Below are 27,562 nucleotides of genomic sequence, written 5' to 3'. Positions count from 1 at the left end.
GAAGGGATGTTTGCTTTGGCTTTTCTTTCTTCATTCCAAGTCTATTTTAAAATCATCCCAGCTATTGTTTGTCATGGTCTTTTCATCACAGCTAATCTCTAAGACCAAATAGCCCTCTACCAAGTTTTCTAAAATGTTGCCTCTGAAGCTTCGTGTCAGATTCCCATGTTTAATTCTTTCACTTTGTTTTAACTGCTCCCTCTCTTTCCAAAATGGCTATTTGATAAGCAGGAAAAGTGAGGGTGCAGGAAATACCTTGTAAACATCCTGCGAGGGGGAAGAGAAAACATTTTTGAGTGCTGTACTCGGAGCCAGCTCGAAAACGTGGTGTTCCTGCCCAATTTCTAATACCGCTATAAGCACTCTCCTCTATTATTTATTTTGCAGTAGTGTCTAGCCCTCACGGTTATAGAGGTGCAAGGTGCTGTACAAACACAGAACAAAACAATGGTCCCTGCTGCAAACCGCTCACAATCCAAGTAACTGTAATCTTCAGGACATTTCATTGGTTTAATAACAAAGTGCCATGTCTCGATGTCTTTGGTCAGTTTTTATTCAGTCACGGGGGGGTTTGCTGAATAAGGACTGAGTACAGACTGACTAACGACCTCAAGATCTGAACTGAAGAACACGTTTTCCATATAATCTTGAAAGCTTTGCCTTGGACAATAGCAACTTATGGTGAATGTTCTTGTCTAGAGTTGGTTATCCATAAAGCAATGGGCTGCCTGCACCGTCAGGCTAACTCTGATCAGATCTCGTTGTCGCTTAGTAAAGCTGTCATCTAGATCACTACTTTTCTTGGGGCTACATTCTTATTAGCTTTTGCCGCTTACTCATGATTTTGGCTTTGTTTTTGTCCCTGTGTTATCCTTTCCTTAAATTGCCAGGTCCCCTCTGTCTCACAGCCATGGGACTGTGATAGAGCTACTGTCCTGGTGTGACCTTGGAAACTGAACTGCCAGACTAGTGGGCCTGGTTCTTTACCACCTGGCGCCTGTGTAGTTACTGATTCCTGTATAACGTGGGTATGAAATGCCACCGTTCTGATGCAGTTACACCTCACTTTGCACAGGGGTAAACATACAAATAGCTGGGCAATAGCGAATCAGGCCCTTTAAAACCACTGAGAAAATATCTTTGTCTTGTCTCAGATCTTCAGGCATCACATCTCTTTTGAGACACGTTTCTTCTGAAGATTGTACCATTTTTCTTACAGCAACTGAAAGTTCAGCATTCCAGCCAGGAATGCATCCTTCCTTGACACTTTTCACCTTTCTTTCTTTCTTTTTGTAACTCCTGAGTAGGTTTAATTAGTTTATTAAAATGTTAGCCTTTCTATTTCTTTTGATCAATTAAATCATCTGGGTTAACAGCGCTCTGCTGCAATACAGATATGCCCGTTAACTATTAGAATTCTGTGTTTTCTCCTTTCTGTCGCTTCTCTGGGCCTGTTGCTTGCCTGATTGCTATTAAGAATCTGCTCTAGCATTTTGCTTTGCTATTTGCCTAAGGCCACAGTAGTTGACACCATTTTGTGAAAAGACCCCATTTTATTCAGAACAGTTTTCAAAATGTCTTTGACTAGGGGTGGGCTCTCATGTTAATTGTGACAGACTGTAAGCATGTGCCCCAAAGGCTAAATCAACACACTCGGTGACACAGAAATAATTGTCTACCAAAAAAAACCAATACATTGCTACCTGCTGCAGTAATCTAAGTGCTATGTGTTGTCAGGGCAACAGTCCTATTCTATGGATAGCCAGAGTACAGAATATGGGCAAGTCTGTTCCTTTCTCTTAAATATCAATGGTTCTTGCTCTTTCAGAAGTACTGTACTTAGCTGTTATTTTGTTTGTTTGTGTGAGCTGTTGGTGTCTGTCCTTGTGACCAAGTAGATACACTTGAAAGAAATGATATGTAATATCCATCATTAAGGAACTACAGTCGCTTTAAATTTAGTGGTTACAAGAAAGTTACACTTTTACATCTGGCTCTTTGTCCAAAGACCGCAAACAACCTCTTTTAGAGCAGAGAACTGTCAACATGCAAATGGATGTTATTCCAATTGAGATATCATCTAGTGATGAAGTTCCGTTGCATGTTGAAAAAATATATCTACATTCATATTATATATTTAATATAAAAGTAGAAACAAAATGAATTGAAACAATGATGTCTAAATGAAATGTTTTTACCTTATCAAAACCAAATGTTTTGAAATTATTAAAATAAAATGAGAATCTAAATGATTTGTTTAGACACTTCCTTGTAGACAATTGTGTCAAAAATGGATATGTTCCTGTGAAACGTTTGTTTGACAAAATTGCATTTTCTGACGGGAAACTGTTCTGTAGAAAAATACTTGACCAGCTCTGGTCCTAATACCAAAGAAGGGGTAGGTCAGCTCTTTCCAACTTGGATGTTTAACATTAGGCATTTAACTTTGTGTGTAGGGACCTACATGAAAATGTTTTGGGGGGTTTTGAGGGCTGGTTTTCATTGCCTTTGGTGGGAATTAGCACCTCTTGACCATCTATTTTGGAGCTTTCATATGGAGTTTGATGGCTACTTTTATACACATAAATGTTGTGCCTTAATATCTAGAGAGGTGCCGAGGGGCCTCACACTTTTACTTTAAAAATGGTCTGGTGTGTAAGCCAGGAGTAAGATAGAGAGGGGGAGTTTGTCAAAAAAACCATGGTGCGGGGAAGAGGGAGGAAGCGAAAGGTGAAGGCAGTATGGTCTAGTGGCTAGAGCTCTGGACTGGGACTTAGGGGCCTGGGTTCTATCCACTGCTCTGCACTGGTGTCACTGGGTGAGTTGCTTCCCCCCTCTGCATCTCATTTCCCTATTGCTAAAGTGGAGTTAATGAGAATGACCTCCTTTGTAAAGCACTTTGAGATCTACTATCAGCACTATATAAGAGTAGGGGGTATTGTTAAGAGATCAAGCATTGGATTTTGGAAACACAAATGACCTTTAATAATGTGAGAATTGTACTTGCTTGTTTTAATGCATTTCTAACTACAAGGCTGTATCCCCTCTCACGAGGCTGCTACCCAGACCTCAGATTAGCTCTGATCTTATGCAGCTTACCTTTGATTTACTTTGAGTTTCCCTAGGATTTCTCATGATAACTGGGCTGTTACGTTCATTTTGCAGTTACTGTGTTAACCAAATATCAGGGGGTAGCCGTGTTAGTCTGTATCTACAAAAACAACAAGGAGTCTGGTGGCACCTTAAAGATTAACAGATTTATTTGAGCATAAGCTTTCGTGGGTAAAAACCTCACTTCTTCAGATGCATTTTGTGTTAACCAAAGTGGGATTAAAAAATGATCTGATCTCTGGCAAAAGGCAAAGGGGGAGGGACTTTTCCTGGGCATTCAGAGATATGGGGCAGGCGGATTCTTCTTCCTAAAATGTGCTGCCAGGATGCTAGTTGAAGAGAAACATGACCATGGCAAACGGCTTCCAGCTGCAGGGAATGCACGGCTTTCTTTGTATGCAACCTGGGCCTGTCTCCTAACAGATTAGGGCAGGGCAGGAATGGCGACAGCAGCATTCATTTCCCTCCTCCTCCATCCACTTTGCACCAATTCCTCTGACCCAGTCTCCCACACTGAGCAGAGAGCGGTTAGTCACCGCACATGGCTGTGGTGAGACTCATTGCTTAAGTCTCTGGAATCCTTTTTGTCAGCTTGTCTACCAAAGCATCAGTCCTGCCTTTTAAATACAGGCTGTCCTTTGAGACAGGCCTATTGTTAGTTGTGAGCGTAACAAAAATCATCAGCCAGTTATGCCTGTCACTTTGGAAGGTGTAAAATAACCCCAGCCTCTGTCTTTTCTCCTCGCTGTGTATTTGTTATGTATTGTTCAATTTAGAAGGACGCCAAATCTCTACCACTTCCCCTCTTTGTCTTCTGCATTGACCCGGGGGTGGAGGGGCAGTGGTGATGGTGGATATGTGGGTATAATGTTATACCCATAGTATTCGAGCTAGGGTCAAAAATGGATACCACTCTTTTATAAAAGACCAGCTGAACAGAAAGGCTGGGCTCGTACTTGGACAAGAGATAAAGGTCAAGCTGGCTTGACCTCTCTATGGGAACTCAGACTGCCAATGCTCTTATGACTCCTTCACATGCCCCTGGTTATTAAGGATGGTCCATATACTATAATAACCAACTCTGACCTTCCCCTCAGCCCTTTTGAGCACACCTTTGTTATGCTTTGGGAAGCGTTAGGTGACTTTTTCTCCTCCTGCTTTTCATCTTCATGCCCCTCCTTCCGCCAAGAGGCTAACTGCTGTCACTCACTGTACAGTTGTCATACTACTGGCCTGGTAATGGCTATGCAAACTATGTTATAATGGCAGTATGGGAGTGACTATGCTGATAGCTTGTAACCTGTGCCCACCATGAATTAGCTGTTACCACTGGCCAGACTCAGATCGAGCCGTGTACTCATCCAGTTAGGAAAAGTACTGCACCGTTCCTCCACCCATCTTACCCTGTTATACAACATTCCTGGGTGCTATTTACAGAGATTAATTGAGTGATGCACAATTTCTTAGCTGTTGCCTCTTCCAGACATTCCTAACTGTTTTCTTAAAGGAGACAGTGTCCAAGAGCTAAAGAGCTAGAGGGATCCAGCCTTTTCAGCGGAGCACAGGGAAGCTAAATGACTCTCTCACTATCATACGGGGAGCCAGGGGCAGGATCAGGAATTTGCAAACCTCTGCTCTCTTGCCCTCTCCTGACTCCAAGCCAGCCACCTGTTCCCGGTCCTATAATGATGCCTCCCATGAGTAGTTGGCACTTGTTCCTCTGACTCTCTCTGGTGTTTCTGACGTGGAATCAGTTTCTCAGCTAGTCCAGTGGGATTAATAAAGACTCTGCTGACGTGTTTCAGGAGCAGATCCCTACCTGATTATCAAGTGTGAGAATCAAAAAGTTCGCTCTGCTGTCCAGCAAGACACCGTCAGTGCCATTTTTGACACACAAGCACTTTTCTACAGAAAGAACGTCAAGCGTCCCATAATTGTCCAGGTAAGGAAGGAAATCCCAGCGCCTTGCAGCAAAGTACGTGCTCCCCCAGGCAACCAGAGGAATGCTACTGCAGGGGAAACAGACAGGTCCATGTGCAGCTTGTTCAGCAACGCAAAGCAGCAGTGGGGTTTAAACAAACGTGACATTGATGGGTTAAAGGTCTGACATATGTTAACTGCCCCTTCACAAGATCAATACCCAGAATTGGCGCTGCTGATGCAGAAGAATATGAGAATTACTGCTTCTCCTTAACGGCCCAATGGCTGGAGCAATTCAATTTATATTGATTCTCTTGTATCCACCTCCCAAAATAGTAACCATTAATAATACTCTGGCATTACATAGCACTCTTCATTTGTAAACTGCAAAGCAGTTTACAAAGGTGGTTAAATGCCTTCATCCCTATTTTATAGCTGAGGGAACTGCGGCATAGAAAAATGAAGGGATTTGCTCAAAGTCACTCACTGAATTAATGGCACAGCCAAGAACAGAATCTCTTGACTCTCAGACGTGTGGTCTGTAGCAGCTAAACCACTAAGTAAAAGGAGTATCAGTACTTAGAGGAGGCTATGCAGTTATGGGAGCGTGCCCTCACTGAAATCTGTTACCATTGATAGTTGCCTCGTACCATAAGAATGTAAGAAAACTTGAAGTCTTTTCCTCCTCCTTGGTTGGTTCAGTGATTCTATAGGATTTTGAGAATAATCCATAACTCAATCCACTGCTGTTAGAAAGGAATACCAGGGAGGGAAGCTAGCCTTGTAGTGCTGTAAGAGCAGTTTACAAACAGTGAACATTTCTGACTGTTCACTTCACTATATCTAGAATTCCTCTGGCACAATTCTCCTCTGAGCTGAAAGGGATCTGCTCAGTCCACTATGAGCAAAAGGAGGCTGAGAAAGCAGGTATCTCTCAGCCCTCAGAATATAGTCAGGGTATGAATATAACCTAATAACACAGCTGATGGAAGGGGTCTCTGTTTCCCAATCAGGATAGGCAGGATTTATCCTGGGGAAAAGTCACTAACAGAATTATAAGCCTTCTGGGATCAGGCTAACATAACCCCCATCACCTCCATAACACTCTCACAAACTCCCACTTTTCCAGGTTGATTGAGGCAAAAATAGAGAAAAACATTCAGAATGACAGTGCTTCACAGGCCGAGCCAGATGCATGGCCCAGTGAAGACTGCCATGTGCCACTGTGGCAACACAAATCAGCCTTAAAACCACTTGCATTGGCAATAGAGGATTCCCCCATATGGTGGTGTCAGAGCTGCCATAGAGGCGCCGTCTCCTCTGGCAGAGGAGGTGTGGCTAGGCCAAAGGAGATTGGCCAAGACTCCATGGCCGGAACAGCCCTTGTGGCCATAGGTAGCTGAGTAAAATGCAAGTGGCCTGGAGCTAGGACTGGGCTGTAGAGAAGAGACGACAAGCTGATTAGATGCAGGTCTTTATTGGTGATGAACTCAAACAGGCGTTTTCTTTTCCTTTTCTAGGGTACATATGAGGCCAAGCAAAATGCTGGGGGCTGTGTTTTCAAGTCTTTATTTTAATAGTGTATGTAAATGACTAGGCAAGTCAAGAACAGCCCTCAGGCTCTAGGTAATTAGCCAAATTTAGATCCCCCTCGTTCCCCACTCCTGCTCCAGGGGGTTAATGTGAGTGCCCCTTAGCCACCTTGAATGACCCTTTTCAGTGGAGTGTGACAGGGAAGCACTGGCTGGGCTGCAGTTATTTCTGTTCCCTTGTAATTGTATGTCTAGGTCTGGAATAGCAACGTCTTGTGTGACCAGTTCCTTGGACAAGTGCTGCTGGCAGCACTCCCCGGTGACCCCAGAGAACCGCAGACTCTCCAGCTCCGGGGAAAAGGCAGCCGAGAAGCAGACGAAATGCCAGGTCACATCACCGTCAAGGTTGTTTCCAGTGACGACCTCATGGAGCTATGAATACCGGAGCCCCGCAGACCCAGACAAAGCTGTCGCCTCACAGCAAGAACGCTTGTCTGTGCTTTCAGTGTGAACGACTCGGGAGCAAAGGTTTCCAGAAAGCCCTCTCTTGCTCAGTCTGACCATGGGGTTGTGTGCGTGCCGGGGAGGGGTGACTTTTTTTTTGTTTTTTTTTTAACGGAAAAAATATATAATGCAGCAACTATGGCAGGAGATGGGCCGCTCTAAAACTCAGTGACAACACGCGCTACCAAACCGCCACCTCCCCATCCGTTCCAGCTGGGGGTGACATTGCAGTAGATTGAGGCGCACAATCCTACAGCGCAGTGTTTCTGTTGTTGTCTATTTCAGGGTGACAGGAGCAGCGCCAGGCAGGAAAGGCGCTGATGGCCATGGTGCACAGGTGGGGGGGATAGAGTGCAGGAGCTGGCCCCATGACTAAATCCATGCTCAGCCTTTGAAATATTTACCAGCACCCTGTCATTTGTGAGGGATTTGTCTGGGCTGCGGTTGGTTGAAATGAGTTACTTTTCATTTAATCCTACAATAATTTGTATTAACAGCACTATTATTACTACTAATCATATATTACTGTGCCTCAACTGAAACGTCATTGCTAGAACCATCAAAGCAGTCATTCAAAATGCATAAGAATGGGAACCTGGTGGAAGAAAAATCCCAATGTTAAAATGATAGACCTACATCCTGCAGTCTTTACTCAGGCATTGTAGCCAATGGGAATTTTGCCTGCATAAGGGCTGCTGGATTAGACCCCATATTCCCTTTTCCCGAGCCAGCTGAACTCACAAGGTCACATTTCTGACCACAGGAAGACACCTGGAAATTCAGCAGTGGCTTGGATCTAGTACAAACTCTTAGTAACAAGATCCTGTTTGCAGAGCAGCAGTGCTCTAATAAATGAGATGCTTTAAGAGAGGACTATCATTGTTATTAAACATGCAATTCACGTCACCCACACAATTGAGGATGTGCATGGTGACAAATTGAATTGAGGAGGACACAATCCTCCCAGCTGCTGGGAGGGATATGAATGAAAGGCAAAGTCATTGGGGGGTTGGATACTTGATTGCATTCCTCTGAGTTTTGAATACACTTAGCACTAGTAAATCCTTGTGTCAACCAAATATAACGCAGGGCAGGCACTGACTAAGTTTTCCCACAGAGCAAGCCAAGGCACATGCTTCCTTTCAACCTGTGCATACAGCACAATGGTGGGGTTCCCCAGAGCAGAATCAAGCCATAGTGTCAAACTGTAGCAATTCCAGGTGTAGAATAATTTCACAATGAAATCCCAACCCTCAACCTTTGACTTCTTTTATTGCTCTTGCAAATTCTGAGTTTGAGCATGAAGCTCAAAGTTTCCTCTTTCAACCCTTCATTCAGACTGAGGTTGCATTTTCAGAAAATTTGAATTTTGCACTCCGCTGGAGGCTAAACCAGGCATTCTTGTGGAATTTAATCGCTTGCAAAATGGTCCAGAACAAAAGTACATGACTGTTGTTTTGCAAAACATTCTGAACATTTGTTCATGCGTTTCAGACCCACCTCTGCTGTGTGACAATGATTCGCTGGTGTCCTGAAGTAGGCATGGAAACACACGAATGATACTGAGCCAGTTGGGAACCATCACTTTGGTTGTGTGTGTGAAATACTTGCATCCAGCTTAGGTCATAAATGTTGTGCCTAAACTGTTTTGCACGATGATTGCATGTGTCAGCCCAGCACTGCATGCCTGGATATTTCTATTGTCTGTAATTTGGTGTTTTTAACTTTGTTTTGAGTGCACGTCTAAAGTTAAACTTTCCCATATAGCTCAGGCCCTGATGAGCATCAGTGACAGGGAGCCACTGTGCAGACACTACACAGTTTCCTGACTCTGCATTAGGAATGGCTTATGTTGGGCCTGATTCTTCTCACCCGCTATCTTATACCATTGTAACTCTACTGACTTCAATGGAGTTTACTCTTCATCTACGCTAGTGTAAGCAACAGGAGAATCAGGCCATCCTGTATACTCTAATTAGGTAAGTACAGAAAGAGAGCAGAGGATCAACCATGCTGTCCTATCAGAATAGTCTCACCAGGTCAGTGGAGTACAGACAGCGTGTAGATGAAAGTCTCATTTTTTTTTTCTAGTTTGACTTGTAGAAGATAATGGTGCCCTCCCAGGATTCAATGCACTGGATCTCTTAGGCTTGGTCTACACTACCCCCCCCAATTCGAACTAAGGTACGCAACTTCAGCTACGTGAATAACGTAGCTGAAGTCGAAGTACCTTAGTTCGAACTTACCTTGGTCCACACGCGGCAGGCAGGCTCCCCCGTCGACTCCGCGGTACTCCTCTCGCCGAGCTGGAGTACCGCAGTCAACGGCGAGCACTTCCGGGTTCGACTTATCGCGTCCAGACTAGACGCGTCCAGACTAGACGCGATAAGTCGAACCCAGAACTTCGATTTCCAGCCGTCGAACTACCTGGTAAGTGTAGCCAAGGCCTTACATTCAGTGCCACCAGTTTCCAGGTGCTGCTGCTTAAACCATGTTTTTCCCCTTTAGTTGCATCTGAGTGCACACATATTGTTGCTATGAATATATCCTCACTACTAGCACTGTCCTGTCTCCCCTACTGGGCAATAGAGGTGGTGGGGGTTAGCCATTTGATACCCATGTATGTGTCTTGTGGCTGAATCCCATTCAAAGCTTTGACAAATATGCCAAGTAGTCTTCACTCCTTCTTAAATACTGTGACCTCAAACTCCCAGCCCCTTGGAGAAAATGGGCCAGATTCTCAGTCTGCATAGCATCATTGGCTTCAGTGTAGATGCACTGATTGACATCAGCTGAAGGCCTGGCCTAATACAGCCCCCTACATTTTCTAAGACAAAATTGAACCTAGCATGACATTATTGTGCTCTCTAGTGTAATTTATTGTGCTAGAAAGTATTGGGTTTAGCTTCACAGTTCCTTCCTCCTCACCCGATTTCCCCTGGGATTTCCTGCTATACCACTAGAGGTTTCTCCCAGACCCCAGCTGGAGAACGGCTTATTCCACGAAGCATGAGAACTGAATGTCCTTGTGACTTCACTTTCCTGGTGCAGCATCAACTGCTGTTCTTATTTCTGGGAAAGCGTTTGAAACTAAAGCTGGTTGCTCGGTAATAGGCTGTGGTAGTGAGTTCCCCAAGCTAACTACATATCATGTTAAGATATATTCCTTTTGTCTGTTTTAAATTTGCTTCTCTGTCATCACTCATCACCCTCTTGTTCTTGTGCTTATAAATACGAGTGCTTCCCACCTGGTAGTCTCGGGATCATTACATCTGTGTTCTTCTAACATATTTGCTTTTCCTCCTAACTCCTGGGGAAAATGCTGGTACGAAGCCTTTCCAACACAGCTGTTCCCTCCAATACTGATGCTTTGGCCGGTGACTTGCACCTGACCAAATCAAAGCTAGATTCTCAGAAGCAGCTTCCTTTAGCTTTTCTGCTCTCTAAAGAGAAGTCAATGGAAAGAGACGCACTGACTTCAGTTGGTTTTGAACAGGTCCTAGGCCACTATGGGCCTAATTTTTCAGAGGTGCTGAGCAACTCCAGTGGGACCTGCGGAGGCCCAGCACCCCAAATTAGAGGCCACTTTTGAAAAGGCGAGTGTTTAAATGAGATCCGTGTGATCAAATGTACATATCACCATTCTGCCAAGTCCTCAGTGGGGATTATCCCGGCTGGAAGAAACGTTCAACTCTTGCACTGCTGTTTTTCATGCTCAAAGAGCATTTTGCAGAAATGGCACTTCAATGTCTTCGAAAAAAACAGTCACAGGCTGTAAAATAAACATTTTTATCTGTATTGGTACTATGTTCTCAGTGTCATTCTAAAGGCAACCTTCATCGTGCCTTATGGTAAACTGGACTTCGGAAAGGACATGTTTTCCACACTTGACTTTGTCCATTATGGGAACATTTGCCCCAATCCCTGATGCTATCACCCCAGAGGGCTCTCTGTCTTCTAGGAAAGACAATTGCCTTAGCAGCCTAGCTAGCAAATATCCACTAGAAATGATACAACACACACATATACGCCTCCATCTAGTGCCAGTTCTGCATCCACGGAAAGAAAAAGCAATTTCAAAAAGAATTTGCAAAACAAAACTTGGCCCTGTGTCAAACTGCTCCCAGGTCTGTGCACTCAGCAGCACAAGCCATTTCAGGGGCAACGGAAGACCCTTGTGCGCAGGTTATAACTGAAACAAGGTCTGAGTTGTGTTGAATACAGCAGAACGCAAGTGTGCGTAAGCTGGAGCTCCAGCCTGCACTAGGAAACGTGGCAGACGAAGTTCCTGAAGAAAGCAGAGCTCCGGGGCAACTCCAGCCCTCTCTGACTTGTGCCCATCCCATTTTGGCAAAGGGCCGTTTGGAATAAGTGTCCACAATGACAAATTTCCACTTTTATGGAGCCTTTCATTAGAGGCTCTCAAAGCACTTGGCACACGTTGGTAAAGCTTGTTATCTCCATTGTACAGCGGAGGCCCAGATGGACCGTGTGACTTGCACATGGTCACATAGTACATAAGTGGCAGAACAGGAATTTGGGCTCCTGCTTCCCTGCCCCATGCTCAGGCCAGTAGTCCCTGCAGCCCAGTACACACCCTTATTCTATACTACTGCAGCACCTTTCTCCATGCACATGGATAAGTCTAGGCTGTCTCTCTCTTCTCCTTTCCCATCTCTGCCACTTTGTGGGCTCAGCTTTGTAGCATGGCAATGTCTACTGGCAGAGTGAGGAAGCTGCGGCTTGATCAAAGGTATTCAATTGCTTTACTGAAAAGGCAGGCAGCAGCTGCATTATTAAGGCCCAATCCTACTGCGTGCCTATTGAATTTGCCCATTGAAGATATTCTATGGCAGGGATCGGCAACCTTTGGCACACAGCCCATCAGGGAAATCCGCTAGCGGGCCGGGCCAGTTTGTTTACCTGCCACATCCACAGGTTTGGACAATCGCAGCTCCCACTGGCCATGGTTTGCCGCTCCAGGCCAATGGGGGCTGTGGGAAGCGGCGTGGGCCGAGGGATGTGCTGGCCACCCTTCCCACAGCCTCTGTGGGTCTGGGACAGCGAACTGTGGCCAGTGGGAACTGTGATTGGCGGAATCTGCACACGCATTAGGTAAACAAACCGGCCTGGCCCGCCTGGCAGGCTGCATGCCAAAAGTTGCTGATCCCTGTCCTATGGCTTCCCACAACTAGCCAGTGTTGTCCAAGGGATAGCGCACTGTCTTGGGCCTCAGTTTTACCATCTGTAAAATGGGGATAATGTGCCTTAGCTCCTTTGTAAAGTGCTTTGGGAATCTCGTGTGTGGTCCTGGCTCAATTTCTTGGCTCAAAACATGGCAATTCCTCCCCCACATACATACCTGCCTCGTTTCTTTGTGACCATGCAAGCCTCACTGATTTTTTATCCTTGCCTGGGGTAGGCAGGGCCAGTCTGTACTCCACTTGCTCTGGACGAGCTAGCCTAATGCTGGCATGCTAATTTAACCAACACATCACATTCTTCCTCAGGGCCTCCCTGGGAGCGGGCCAACCCCTCACAATATTACAGCAGAGCTCACCCCTCCGTCACTCCAACAATTACCTTCTCAATAGATCTGTCCAAATAGTGTCCTTAGTTGTAAAGCACCGGTGATGTGCCTGGTCTTGGACAATGCAAATTAAGCCAGTCCTAGCTCTCAAAGAGCTTACGGTCTAGTAGCCAGAGAGCTACTGGAGCTGTATAAGGAAGCTTTAAGGGGGCCTTTTCCCTAATACAGTTGTAATGAATCAACAGTCCCACTGGGTGGCACTGCTGCTCTACAGTTGGGTTGCTGAGAAACTTACTTAAGAAGATTTAGGACTTTTTCTACACATAAAACACTACCTTGGCGCTTCACTGTAGACATGGCCCCTATGCCAACAGGAGCACGTCTCCTCTTGCCATGGTGACCAGACAGCAAGTGTGAAAAGTCAGGATGGGGTGGGAGCTAATAGGCGTCTAACTAAGAAAAAGGCCAAATATCAGGCCTGTCCCTATAAAATCGGAACATCTGGTCATCCTACTGCCCCGCAAGGTGCAATACTGGGTTTACAGTGATGCCAGTGGCACCATGGTGCCGGCCCACACTCAGAAGGGGCCCCAGTGCCCGGACCATGTCCCTCCACCCCCGGCTCTGCCCCGAGGCCCCACCCACAGCTTGCTCCTCTTTGTCCTCTCGTTTCCTGCCCCCCTGGGCGTGGGGCCAGTGGGCACGGCTGCGCCGGGCAGGCTCTTGCGGGGAGGAGGGAGGGTCATGGCCCAGGCGTCTGTCCCACTCCCTAGCCCGGCTCCAACTCTGAGCCGTCTCTGCTGGCCGTCACCTGCGGGGTCCCACCCACCTCCCCGTGGCTGAGCCGCCCGGGACCAGAGCAGGGGCCAGCCCGGTCCCCGCTCCCACGCTGAGCGTGCCGCTCCCAAGGGGCTGGAGCAATCTGCCGCCTCAGCCCAGCAGACGTGGTCACCTTCCAGTGGGGGCCAGTGATTGTGGCTGGGGGGGGGGGGAGAGGGGGTCTCTGGGGGATCTGTGGGGCAGCACTGGGCAGTGTGTGGGGGCAGCAGTGGGGAGGGATGTGGGAGGGCTGTGTGTGTCAGGGTGCTGGGCAGTGGGGGAGGGTCTGTGTGGGGTACTCCTGGGGGAATGAAAACATGTCCATCCCCCCCCCTCCCCCCGAGGAGATTTCTTTGCTTCCCTGCAGACAGTGACGGAGAAGTAAAGGGAAGCTGGGGCGGGGAGGGGCACGCTGGGGCAGTTGGGGGACCATTGCCCCCCCCATAGAGGCAAGGGGTGGGGGGGTTACACAGCGTCACATGCCACTTACCCCCCACCCCCCACATTTCTGCATGTGCCGAGCTGCCTGGCTGAAAGCTGGATGCCGCAAGCCCCTGTGCCTCTAGATTCCCCACTGAGCCGCCCACACCCAGCTTGTCCCACCCAGACCCCCTCGTACCCCCCATCTGGTTCCACCCACACTAAGCCCTCTGCACTTGGCTCCTGCTGCCAGGTTGCGCCTGCCTAGCCACACCTGGTGCACATGGAACGGAGGGGCAGGGCCCCAGGGTGTATCTGGGGCAGGTCCAGCCCTGGCACTGTCTCAGGGTCTGGCGCAGCCTCACTGCCAAGGCCTTGAACCGGGGTGGAGGGAAGCTGCAGGGTGATCACCCACCTCCATGCAGCCAGTGGCCTGTGCTCCCCACTGCCATGCTGGAGCCTCCACATTTATTTATTGACAAATAACATTTGCAGAAGTTTAAAAAGTGCATAGAATTTTAAAAAAATTTAATTTCCCTTAGGAATTTGAGGCATTGTGCACTTGTGGCGGTAGGGAGGGGGGGAAGAAGGGTGCGGGGCAGGGAGGGTGGTGTGCAGGGTGCTGTGCAGTTGTGGGGACCAGTGGGGGTGTGTGTGTCTGGGCAGGGGGGACACTGGGCATAGCAGGTCCGGGGGCGGGGGTGCTGGGCATAAGAGTCAGTGGGTGGGCTCAATGGTGGAGGGGCACTGGGCATAGGGAATCTGTGGGGGAGGTCTCTGGGCGAGAGGGCATTTGACATGGGGGCGGTGCTGGGCATAAGGGGGGGGATACGGGGAGGGGTGTGGTGTGGGCCTGCGCTCTGAGGGCCAGTTTACATATGGCAGCTGTGGGCTGCACAGAGCAGAGCCACCTCTGCCCCATTTACTCCAGCCGGTCCCTCGCTCTGGTGACCGCTCCTCCGCTCCCCCCACCCCGACACACACTATGCCCCATTGTTCCCATGGGGGCAGGGGGAAGGCCGCAAATATGTTTGGCGCCAGGCCCACATAAGGGTAAGCTGGCCCTGGCGAGGTAATAGCATGGGCACTGGAAGAAGACTAGTGCTGGTCTACTTTGGGGGTTAGCGAGGTGTAGCTATGTCACTTGGGAAGCGGGGGGTGGGAGTGGATTGTAGCTATACTGATGTAAAAGCCTAGCGGACGCCTCCATTCGCGTTTTGCAATGGTGTTGCAGTCATGGTGGTCTCAGGATGTTCATGAAAAACAAGATGGGGGGGGCGAGGTAATAGCTTTTATGAGCACCAACTGCTGTTGGTGAAAGAGGCATGCTGTCGAGCCCCACAGCACACTTTTTGTGTTCTATAATGTACTGGCAGCTTTCTTTGCAAAAAACAAAACAACAACAACAAATCCCTGCTTGGTAGCATCTGTGTGACATTCACTCCTCTCATAAAATGGTTGCTGGACTGGTCACACGAATCCCCACCCACCCCTTTAGTCTTGCAACATACAGCTTGGCCCTGCTATTCATGAGCAACGACTAACGGTTGCACAAACCAGCGAGGTAGGGGCTGGCAAAGCAGTTCGCTTGTGAGGCTGCTGTACCGTACGGATGTGTTTCATGGCCAGCAATGATCCCTGCTACATTCAGCAGCATAGCTGGTGTGTTGTACTTGGCCGGACCTACTGCATTTGACAGCAATCCAGCATGTAACACAGCCACTGAAATTGGCCCCCCGCTTCACTTCCATTTTGCTGGAGGCCTGAGGTGTGCCGTGTTGTGGGCAAAGGAGGAATGTCACAGCTGTCCCCAGCGTTGAGCGATGTGGGCCAGGATGCTGAAATGTGGAGCAAGAACCACTGGCTTTTCTTTGGCTCAAGTTGTTTTCCTCTAGGTGTAACGTGTCCAGGCACGCTGGGGGGGCGGGGGGTGGGGTGTCAATTCCCTGCTGGTGTAAATTGCACAGCCTTCAGTGCCATTTTGCTGGCTTTACCTTGGTGTATGTGAGGGCAGAATATGGAGCCAATCAATGATGTTCAGTGTCGGCTTTCACGCTGCCCTTTGGCCTTAGCTCACCTGACCTGTCGCTGATGTCACAATAAGCACTAACTCCACCTCCTCAAGCTGACTGACTGCCACACACCCTGACTGCACCCAAACCAACCCCTCCTCCCTGCTGCTCCCCCAGCGTGCTGCCCCCTCCACTGCCAACCCCCACGCCCCAGCAACTCTGCCAAGTGGAAAAACCTCTCACTAGCACTCTCCCTCCTCCCTCCCCCGGGCACCAAGCCATGAGAAGCACCTATCTCAAAGGCCAGCCCCCCCCATGACCCTCCCTCAAAAAGAATGCCAATTACCCCTCCCAGCTGTCACCCCTACACGCTTCCTCCCCCAATCCCTCTAGAGCCATGTTCCATTGGCACCCCCTGCTGACTGCATCTACCATGCCAAGCCCCAGGTCCCCAGACAACATGCTGGCACATCTTCTGCAAAATGTCCTGCTCACAAGCTGCCAGCCCTTACAACACAGCCATGTTCCAGGGGGTTATGAATAGAAAACAGGTGGCGTTAAGCCTTGGAAGATGCTACCTTGTAAAATACCCACTGAACTGTCTACCTTACTGTTGGAAAAAGTGAGGTGGGGAGCACACTGGAAATATGGGGTTACCTCACAGCAGGCTTGAGTCTACTGATTGTCCAGCGCATCTTATGCTATCAAGTGCACAATTAACAATCCACTCCTGACTCAAGGACACAGGCATGTAGAGCACAGGACATACTTGCTGTTTCGTCAGCTGTGCGCACCAGCCTCCAAGGCAAATCATCACCGCCTGTCGGTGTCTGTTTGACATGAGCCTCTCGCAAAATCTGTCCTACAAATGATTGGCAGCATTTGCCTTTTGCAAGACAGGTTCAAACGGCCACATTCTGCCCTTACTTGCACAGTTTTGGGGTTGGCCACGTTTAGCTAGCCCTTGCAAACATTAGGTGGGAGGGATAGCTCAGTGGTTTGAGCATTGGCCTGTTAAACCCAGCGTTGTGAGCTCAGTCTTTGAGGGGGCCACTTAGGGATCTGGGGCAAAATCAATACTTGGTCCTGCTAGCGAAAGCAGGGGGCTGGACTTGATGACCTTTCAGGGTCCCTTCCAGTTCTATGAGATAGGAATATCTCCATATATTATTAGCCTCACAATGCCCCTGAGAGTTGGGGGACTTATAGGCTCCCTATTTTAATGATGGGGGTTGAACGCAGAGAGAATAAGGCCTGATTTAGAAAGCCATCTAGCTGCCTAAAGTTGCAAAGTGGTACCTAATGGGAGCCATAGACATCACCTAAACAAGTTAGGGGCTTAACTCACTTAGGTGCTTTTGAAAGCCCACTTGGTGTCTCTTTAGGCACTTCAATACCTTTGTAAATCTGTCCCTAAGTAAGTGACTTGGTCAGGGTCACCCTGAAAGGCTGAGGCAGAGTCAGGACTGACACAGGTCTCCTGAATTTCAGTGCACTGCCTGCCTCGTGCCATTGCTCATAAGATGAAAAAACCCTAACATAGGCCTTGGCTACACTGGCGCTGTATAGCGCTGCAACTTGCTGCGCTCAGGGGTGTGAAAATGCCCCTCCCCCCGAGTGCAGCGAGTGCAGCGCTGTAAAGCACGAGTGTAATCAGAGCCTGCAGCGCTGCAAGCTATTCCCCTCGGAGAGGTGGAGTACTTACCTGCGGCGCGACTACACTCGTGCTTCACAGCGCTGCCGCGGCAGCGCTGCGTGTAGCCAAGGCCATAGCTAGGGCTGTAACCTGTTTCTGTCCATTCAGCACCATGGTAGCTGATGTTGGTTCTCTGAAGTGCGAACCTAGCCTCTATATAACATTATGTTAAGTAGGGTTACCATACTTAACAAATAAAAAAAGAGGACCCTCCACGGGGTCCTGGCCCCGCCCATTTCCCACCCCAGCCCGTCCCAACTCCGCCCCTTCCCCGCCCCAACCCCGCCCTAACTCCGCCCCCTCCTCCCTCCCACTCCCAGCCACGCGGAAAGGGCTGCCCGAGCGCTACCGGCTTCACGGTTTGCCGGGCAGCCCCCAGACCCTGTTCCCCCGGCCGGCGCTTCCCCAGTGCAGCTGGAGCCCGGGAGGGGAAGCGCCCAGCCGGGGGCGCAGGGTCTGGAGGCTGCCCGGCAAACCGTGAAGCCGGTAGCACTCGGGCTTTGGGCAGCCCCCTTGCCTCCGGACCCTGCGCCCCCAGCCGGGCACTTCCCCTCCCGGGCTCCGGCAGCGCAGCGTCCGGAGGCATGGGGGCTGCCTGAAGCCGGTAGCGCTCGGGCAGCCCGGCTCTTAAACAGAGCTGAAGAGTCAGGGGAGGAGCAGAGCCGCCACGGGAGGGGAAGTGCCTGGCCAGCATTTTCCCGGACATGTTCGGCTTTTTGGCAATTCCCCCCGGACGGGGATTTAAGTGCCAAAAAGCCGGACATGTCCGGGAAAAAACGGACGTATGGTAACGCTATGTTAAGCATAAACGGCATATAAGGCAAGGTCAAGACAGATGTGAGTGCCTGGAGTCTGATTGCCTCACTTGGCAGATGCTCACTTTACTATAACTGGCATGCTGTCAGAGAGAGACACAGTGGGTGAGGTAATCACTTTTATTGGCCCAACTTCTGTTGGTGAGAGACAAGCTTTCAAGCTACACAGAGTTCTTCAGGTCAGACCTAAAGCATTCTCACCCACAGAAGTGGGTCCAGTAAAAGCTTTTCCCTCACGCCCCTTGTCGCTAATATCCTGGGACCACTACAGTTTCAGTGCTTTTTGGCATCTTAGCGGCAGGTCAGGGCTGCTAGTGTTAAGGTTGCCCAACATTTCCCATTATAAGCCCCTGTTTTCAAGTTTGCCAAACATTAACAGTTTGGATTTAAATTTTTTTACATGCCACGTAGCTGCCGCAGCAAAATTTCAGTCAGAACAATTCAGGTGTTTCTGATGAGCCTAGTGAAAAATATGTGATTTTGTCTATATTTTCTTTGAGAATCTCTAGTGCCCACCTCCACCCCTCTCCCACCCCCCCAACCTCACCCTTTATCTCCACTTACTTTGGAGGAGGAACTTGAAATTTGTTGGCGGGGTGTGTTTCTGTCTGAGATGCCATCCCCATGAAAATCCATCCAACTTTGGTCATGTTATAAACCTTTCAACAATTGCAGTTGTGCATGCTCAGTGGAGACGACTTAGATTTTCACCTCTAACTTCCCTGAGGATTCCATCCACACTTGGCATGTTCCAGCCTGGGGCAACTATCCCTGCAATTGCAGCCCTGGCCCGCTGTGGGCCATGCTATGTCTACCTGAACTGCGAGCAGGAAGACTCTCTCTCCTTTCCTCTCAATGCCATCCCTGCTGGGCCTGGGCAACATGGAATAGGAAGCTGTCTGAGCAATTGTAGAGAGGACAGGAGGCAGATCTGCAGGGGGAATTGGATTGGGACAAAAAGCCCGGAGAGGGGAATCGGGGGAGACTGGGACTGGTGGGGAGCAAGATGGAAATGGGATCTAGGAGCTGGGTTGGGAAAGAGTGGCCCAGGAGACTGACAGAGCTGGGGGAGGGAAATACTGGAACTGCCTAGGCTAGGAGCCTGGGACCAGAAATGAAGGGATGAGGAGAATGGGGCTGGGCCAGCATCCAGAGGTGAAGATTTGGCTTAGGATGAGAAGCCTGAGGCATGGAGAATGGGACTGACTAGGTGAGAAAAGTGGCATGGGAAGGAGGAGCCAGGAATGGAGGCGAGACTGGGATAGAGACAATTTTGGAGGAGATAGGGCAGAAAGCATCATGCTTGCAGGGGAATGGGCAGAATGGACTGTGGCCACTAGAGCAAATTCCCCTCGACTCTGGAATGGAATCCAAGATTCCTGAGTCTCACCATTCCTCTGCTATCAGCAAATATCTGAGAGACCCACTGGCTGGCCATTCTGTGCCCTGAATGAGGCAGGAGTCTTGTGATAACCGTGTGTGATAATGTAATTAGCGACTGTCTCATAATGCATGTGCACAAGCCAAATTAAGGCTGCACAGACAATCTTAATTCTGGCATTTCCTGACTTTGAGTGCTTATCTCTGCAGCCGTAATAATGTTCTTTTAACATGGGGAAGGTGTGTGTGTGTGTTAGAATAAAGATAAAGTTCCTCCTCCTTGTGACTTGTTTGTAGAGGCAGGGAATGTGGCTTATCTCCAACTGTGTAATACATATTCATTTATGGCATTTTATGGTTTATAAAAATGATAATGGGCAAAACATAAACTGAAAAATCACAGCACTAAGTGAAGTTTCCAAGTGGCAGAGCAGTGAAATACATGGCTGTCTAGAGCTTTGTAAAGCCAAGAGATACAAGAGCTCCAGCATCCAGATGGAGGATGACATGTAGGAGGACTCATTGAGGACCGACAGCTGATGAGTTAGTGTGAGTGAATGTTTTGTCTGAATATAACTATATGAATCAGTGACAGTAGGTCTCAGAAAGGCTTAAAACACGAACAGTGTGAAGGAGTGATGTCTGCCTGAATTTGCAGACAGCCTGGAGGAGGGTGAACTACCCTATACATCTCAAAGAGGTGTTATCTCCAAGACCCATAGCTCTGGGAGCTTCTGCCAATGCAAACCCCGCAAAGGACTGCGTGTGTGGTAGGAAGAAAAGACTGCAGCAGGCCCAGTCCATACACTGCTGCCAGTACACTTACCACCCATGTTCCAAATGGGGGAGAACCACAGGGGGACCCATGTCACGGGGTGCTTAGGGCCCAAGATTGTCTTAATCCAGCCCTGATATTATTTTGCTGTACAACACAAGGAAATCCTTTGGAGAGAGCTGAGAAAACACAAGTCGGTGGTATTTATAACTTTTATTTGCAATACTTTAGGTCCAAGTTTCAAACTGCAATATTTTTACACTCAAGACACAGTCATGCACAATCCATATTTCAATTTTCTATTGCTTCAACCACAATTTAAAATAACTTAATGTTGGAAAGAAAAAATTCTTTTAAAAAAATGGATGCTGAGGTCAGTACGATGGATCCATGCCATCAGCATATTTACAAAGTAAATAACTTAGTTCTCTTTTTAAAAAGATCGTAAGTACCTCTTAATCCAAAGTTACAGAAGAATTTCACTACACACTTTTTTTTTTTACAGATAAACACATCCTAAAAAAAGGAATGTACAGCAAAATGAGATACATTTTTGATAAACAATGAAAATGTAGGATCCTCCTGTTTACTTTTGTCTGGGTACCCTGAAGAAAAACCCAGCAGACACTAGTATAGCTGTAAACTAGTTGCTTCTGATTGACCGGGAGTTTACAGGTAGTTAAAACTCAAGCCAGTTAATGGTTGCAGGATTCTTTTGCCAGATCTTACTAGAATGTATGTGTATATGTGTGTACAGCACATGCAGTGCAGTATAAATATACATATACAAGCTCTAGAATAACTCCCTGGTGTAGCCCCTGGACTCAAGTTCTACCCATAAGGTTAGTTATTATTTCCACCATGGCCTTCTGGTCCGTGCAGTACTTTGCAATTGGGTCATGTCCGTAGCTCACTCACCCTCCAAGTCCAAGCAGCCAGACTATGGGATCTGCAACCGAAGAGTTGACCAGCCTTTTTCTGTTGTTGTTCTACAGACAGATTTATTAACACGGCCTAAGACTAATATAAAGATTCAAAGCAATTGTGCACACATTTTGTTTGTAACCTGGAAGTTCAGTGGTCAAAATCTTAGCAGGCATGGATGCAAAAGAATGCCTCAAAAGTGCAACATTCGGCCTATTACATGTAAAGCACCACGTGCGAAAGAAAAGGCTGGGTCTGACCCTCTTGCACATCCCTGCTTATCCAGAGAATACTTCTCAGCAGCCAGCACATAAAGTGACATTCTGTTTGGGTGGCTCTGCCTTATCAGAACCTGCTAATTAAGGGCCAGCTGCTGCTGTCATTGAAGTCAATGGCAAAATTCTTACTGATTTCAGTGAGAGCAGAACTGGATCCTGTATGTTCCCTAAGTGTACAGTAAGGTTGGACAAACGAAACAGAGAATATTCAGCAGCAAAAGGATTTTAGTTTAAAACAAATCAAGCCAACATTATTCCCTTAAGTCTCCTACTATATTATGCCAACATGTCACATCTGGGAGACAGGCTCAGGAATGTCTTGGGATTGCAGGCAGTGATCTAGTGGAGGTTATGCCCACGAGGGACTTGTTCTCCAGGCTGAGGATGCCGATTTAAAACACTGCTGTAAACAGGCAATCGAAAAAGGACTGAAATGAGAAGTGTGACCACTTTGTCTCAGATAATGATACTTGGTTAGAAGCCACTGAGGATGGAAGGAGCAGAGAGGGATTCACAAAGAGTAATAGCAACCAAATAAAATGTAGAGACTAGGAAGAGCCGTAACAGCGGAGGGTTAACCCCCTTTTGCTTCTCTCTTTGGAACTATTCGTCTAGCTGTTCCAAGTCCCTGAAGGGAGTGAAGGGGAAGACACACAAATGATAATTGCTAGGTGCACATATTTCCTCACTTGTAGTCTGTGATTCAAACACATATTTGAAAGTGTGCATTGTCGCCTCTGAGATCCATCTGCAACGATTGCCAGCTCACTGCTCCTGATTTCAATCCTCTCTTTCCCTACTTGCTTTGACACCATTTAGTAGGCAACTGGTAAAAGCAGGTGTCACTGGCCATGCCTTGCAGTAATTGAGCACTAAGCATGAGTGGCTATGAATGTGGGCCCCACTGGCTTGGAGACAGCTGCACCTGGCACACAGATGCTAATGCAGGCATTTTTAATCCTTTGGGAAAATGTCAGGTGCAAAGCCACCATGCTCCAAAAGTAAAAAAGGTCATTTTTCATTAAAGCAACTTTAACACTAATATATTATGTTACCCACAATTTCCTTAGTCACGGTCAGATTCTGAAACTTAGTGCTTACTCAGAAGAATAGCTAAGCAGTGATAGTATTTGCAGAATCAGACCGATGACTGACCAGAAGGCACCAATGAAGAGAACATAAGCTTCTTTCCCCCATACCCTTTTTGAGACTGCAGATATTCCCAAAGATCCACACAACCCAAGCGTTGAGCCAAAACAGGTAGATTTCACCTCCAAGTAGGGTTTTATGCATTTGTGACACAACCCCAGTGTGCTGACTCATCTCTGAACCATTCATAAACAGGGGAAGGTGTAAGCAAGATTCTGCAGGGTTCACCTAGAGAACTATCACTTTAGATCAAGGATGGGCATGAGCAATGAGGTGTTTTAAAGATACCTGAAGATCTCAAGATGCAGATGCTCTGGTAGAAACCCGAGCGAGATATCAGAACGGTCGTTCTTGAAACACAAAAGTGGTCCTTTCCCTTGTCCTGAAAAATATGGTTTAAAAATGAAGGTACTTGCCCAGTCCAAGAGAATAACTATCTTGAAAGCTGGAGGCTTTGCTTCTGGGCCTTAGTCACTTCCCCCCACCGCTCAGCTTTAAGTTACTGAGTGTGAATGAATGATACTCCATTGGGGAAAGATGCAGGCTAGTGGCCTTTTATACAGCTCAGAAAGGCTATTCTAGCTTTGCTGTGCATGCCCTGGTGTTTCAAGCAAAGCAACATTTCTTCCTGCCTTCATTGGTAGATTTTATGGAATCTCTCTGGCTTGTCAACCAAGTCGTATGCAAACCCGCTGAGCAAAGAAATATATTTATTTACATGCTTCATGTGCAGTATTGAGGAATACTCCTTATGTAGCCAAAACTATGACTCCATATTGGAAGTAACAACTACATAGGCAATTGGATATGATTTAGTATTTCCCTTCTTTAGTGACTGGAATGTGTTTGGGGCAGAAATTGGGGGGATGGGCTGATAGGAACTATAATGTTGAGGTGCTCTCATTAGCCTCAAAGAAACCTGAACGACAACAGAATAAATAAATAACTGAGTTCATCTGTGTACAATGAGATTTGGCCAACCAGTAGCCAGTGATGGAAAACAGACACATACGTATTTACAAAAGCAGAAAGACACAACAGGTGATAACGCAACCTTTGCCCGATACTGTGACCAAAACCTGAGAGCACTGTAAGATCCAGCAATTCCTCTGGCTCCCGTGAATGCATGCAGAAGCCTTGTTACATGTAAGGCTTTTTTTTTTTTTCCCTTTTCCATTTTCTTAAATAAATAATCTGTACTGTGCTTCTCAAACTTCCCTGATTTTACAGCTTTCTTGCTCCTGTCCTAGGACCTTTCGGAACCCTGGTGAGCTAACGGCCATTTTCACACCTCATCATTATAGGGGACTGGAACAACATTTGAGATCGGGAAGTTCTTTACTGTATTATGAATTTAAAAATAAAATAGGAAAAGGCAATTAACGAGTCTATTAATACCTGGAATGAAAGTGTCTGAAACATGTACAGTATGTTTATCTTTATATATGCTTTTGGCAGGAGGAACAGCTTCTCTCTAATACTCCTTAAAATATACATAAATAATTGCCTAAACCAGGGATTGCTCTCAAAAAACCAGAGACTTATCTGATTGCTGACATCTTTTTTGTTCTGCAAAGGCAATGCCTATCCTGATGTGCTATTTTTCAATTCTGTAATTCACACACAAGGCCTGTCTCTTTCAGGATTGTTTTCCACTTCCAAGTCTGCCTCCAAATCCAGGAGGATATAAAAGCAGCTGCTATCTTTCTGCATCCACTGGCTTGAAGCATTTAGTGCCACAGAATCTCCCAAGCGAAGAGTTGTAGGAATGCTACTACTCCCTTAGATAAAGGGACATAAAGTAAACGGTCCCTTTTACAGAGTACTCAGCTGGGCACTTATAGCTTGTGTGCTGGATGCAATCACTGGCAGGAACTGGATTTCTATTGAATCTTGTCGGCATGCGAAGAATCTTTTTAAAAAGTAAAATCTCTGGATTTGCTGCTGCAAAATAAAATAAATATTTTTACAAATAAAATAAAAATTAAGGCCTCTTATTAAAGCAGTTGTATTTAAAAAGCCAGTGTCAACAATATTTCACACACTGGAGAATACACCATTCTGAAGTGTATATCTTTGATTATACCTTTTTAAATTTTTTCTTTGAAGGGTGGGGCTGGGATAAAAAGGCAAAATATTTATAGCTGAAGATAACAACTAGGGGAAAAAAACCAGCAAATCGAATAGCATAACCTCCCAAAAAGATTTGTTCTGGATATCCAGCAGAAATGCTCCACAGAAAGTGCTTTCCTTTCAAGGGACGGATGAACGCACCTTTGTGGATACAAAGACAAGAAAAAGCTACCCTGGAAATAGAAACTGTCACTTGCCCCTTTACTTCTATGTGGAATTTAAATTCATTTCTTTACGATTGATTCTTTACAAAATAAGGTTGGGCCTTTGTGAGCTTGAATCACTGGATTTTCAAAGAAGCCTAAACTCCCATCTCCTAGATGTCTAACCTGAGTTGACAAAGACAAAAATGATCCCACTACAGAAGAAGAATCTTTACTTATTTGGGCATAAAACAAAAACTTGTTCTGCATCCCAGGAGATGGGGGAAAGTTAATTAGCAGCTGAGTATGGTAAACTAATAAACACTGCCTCAGTCAAGCCCCAAAGAAACTGAGGTGGACAAATAATGAGGGTCAGCCAGTTGGCAATATTAATGAAAGTCACAACCCAAAGATATCACTAAAATCCAAAGCCAAACGAAGGCTCAAGGCCTAAGCACCCTTAACTCTTACTAATGACAACGAGTTGAGGATGCTTAGCACCTCTCAGGAACGCTCAGCTCCTTGCAGTATCAAAAACTAAATGTGAAGTCACGTTGATCTACATTCGAGGGTTTATTATTATTTTGACAGAGGCAGGCTCCCCACTACCAATAGCCACATCCTACTGTTGTTTCGAAGGGCTTTGATTTTTAAATGTAGTATTAACCCTAAAATCCAGCAGCAAATAGTCCATACACATTACTTTGCTGAGTGAAAGCCAACCAGGTCTGTCCGGTCACATAATACAAATTGTTGATTAAACTATTCTGCTCCTTTACAAATAAATTTACGAGCCAGTACAATCCTCAGTCATTTCCAGCCATTATTCTCTCCTCGACATACACATGCTAGCATTAAGGTGAGTTTGGTGCGTGCATTGAGGGGAGAGTTAAAGGCTGACCCAGTTTATGGCCTAAGAGTATTTATGTACTCTACACTGCATTTACCTTTCCCTCCCTTCACCCAGCACTACAAAACCCTTGTTTAAATACATTTCCTCCACCCTCGTTTGTTGCATTGGCAGGAGAGCTCATGCAGAATGAAATCCTGCAAACTCTTACTTGAGTAGCCCCAACATTTTCAATAGAATTAGTCACATGACTAAGGGGCACTCACAGGAGTAACAGTTTAGAGCACTGGGCTGCCTAATTGATTGGGAATTTTACAGACGCTACCTGTCCTTTTTCAGCAGTCATAAGCCAGCCATGGGGATGGGCAAACTCGGTTCACACAATCGCTAGGCTGAATTCTGCCCCTCTATTAAATCTGTGCAAACCCAAATTTAAATAGGGCTGCATTGGCATGGAGGCAGCCGATAGCAGATTTCAGCCTACTGTTGGTTAGGGTCTCATGCTATGAATAGCTGGTGTAATCCCACAGGGCGCTGAGTGCCTCCCGTCTGCAAAGGGGCTGAGCGTCCTCGGCTCCCTTCAGTGGGAGTGCCTGTCTATCGCACTGCTGGGGAAGTTGTGTGCTGAGCACTTTGCAGGAGAGATTCAGCACCTAGCAAGACTGGGCCGCCATTTGCATTACAGCTTTGTAGCAGACGAGCCCTTTCTGAGCAAACTTGCTGACCTTTCCGCTTTTCAGTTTACAAGAACCTCACCAAGGCAAAAGTACCATTGTTAATTGCACAAATCATGCTGCCAAGGACCCGAACTCTGTATGTTCACGGTTGAAAGCGTATATCTCATCAGGATGCTCTTCCTGCTCGGCGGGTGATTTATTTTTGGTTGGAAAAGCACTTTCACTTTCATCCTTACCATCTAATGGTACCATGAATGGGCAAATACTAGCAAATGGGTTGTATTCAAAAGACAACTCAGCCTGGAGGAGGTTTCTTAATGCAGGAGGACCCTTCTTCCATTCCAAACCAAACCAAAAAACTCAGAAACGTGATTGTGAATCTTTAAGAACCAACCAATCATTTAAAAGTGAAATGCACAGGATGGTCACTGGGAGTCTCGCTACTGAGTTTGTTTGACTGTGGAGATGGCTGAGACAACAAGGCGATTTCTGGCCTGGCAGCTCGGTTTTGGGCCCTGTTTCATCTGAGAAATAAATTAAGAAATCAGAGAGCAGGAAGAAGACACGTGATAGGTTTCTAGTCCTCAAAGAGCTGGAAAACAGCTGGCCTCCATCATGACTGTGACTGTTTGTCCTTATGTCTGCCTGTCCTGCAGCACAAGAATTGAGGTTTTACAGAGTTTTGTTCAGTCCCGCTCTGGAGGGAGCTGGCCTGGGGTAAAGCCAGTCCACAATGCTAGCGGCTGCTGTTCTTAATTGCTTCCTTTGCTGCAATGATGAGAGGAGTCAGGCTGGAGAGAGGCTTGGCTAATTTCAAAAATGGATGCTATTAAAAACAAAAACAGAAAGAAAAATTATTCATTATTTTCCATGCAAAGACCAATTACCCTAACT

The 27,562-nt window shown here is 46.9% G+C and overlaps 2 protein-coding genes across 5 annotated transcripts in view; one reads left to right on the top strand and one right to left on the bottom strand.

Moving 5' to 3' along the window:
- The window catches only part of CAPN6 (calpain 6), a 77,513-nt gene extending 68,082 nt beyond the window's left edge, over positions 1-9,431 (top strand). For both annotated transcript variants that reach the window (XM_054039977.1, XM_054039979.1), the window contains exons 12-13: positions 4,917-5,053; positions 6,819-9,431. In XM_054039977.1, coding sequence (XP_053895952.1) covers positions 4,917-5,053; positions 6,819-7,001 — 320 coding nt within the window. In that variant the 3' untranslated portion in view covers positions 7,002-9,431. The remainder of the gene's footprint in view (positions 1-4,916; positions 5,054-6,818) is intronic.
- Positions 9,432-20,712: 11,281 nt separating this feature from the next.
- PAK3 (p21 (RAC1) activated kinase 3) overlaps positions 20,713-27,562 on the bottom strand; it is a 190,503-nt gene continuing 183,653 nt past the window's right edge. For all 3 annotated transcript variants that reach the window (XM_054040344.1, XM_054040343.1, XM_054040345.1), the window contains one exon: positions 20,713-27,494. In XM_054040344.1, coding sequence (XP_053896319.1) covers positions 27,405-27,494 — 90 coding nt within the window. In that variant the 3' untranslated portion in view covers positions 20,713-27,404. The remainder of the gene's footprint in view (positions 27,495-27,562) is intronic.

This window comes from Malaclemys terrapin, chromosome 9 (assembly GCF_027887155.1).
Source record: "Malaclemys terrapin pileata isolate rMalTer1 chromosome 9, rMalTer1.hap1, whole genome shotgun sequence".
Taxonomy (NCBI): Eukaryota; Metazoa; Chordata; order Testudines; family Emydidae; genus Malaclemys; species Malaclemys terrapin.
This window is presented reverse-complemented; position numbering and strand designations above follow the sequence as displayed.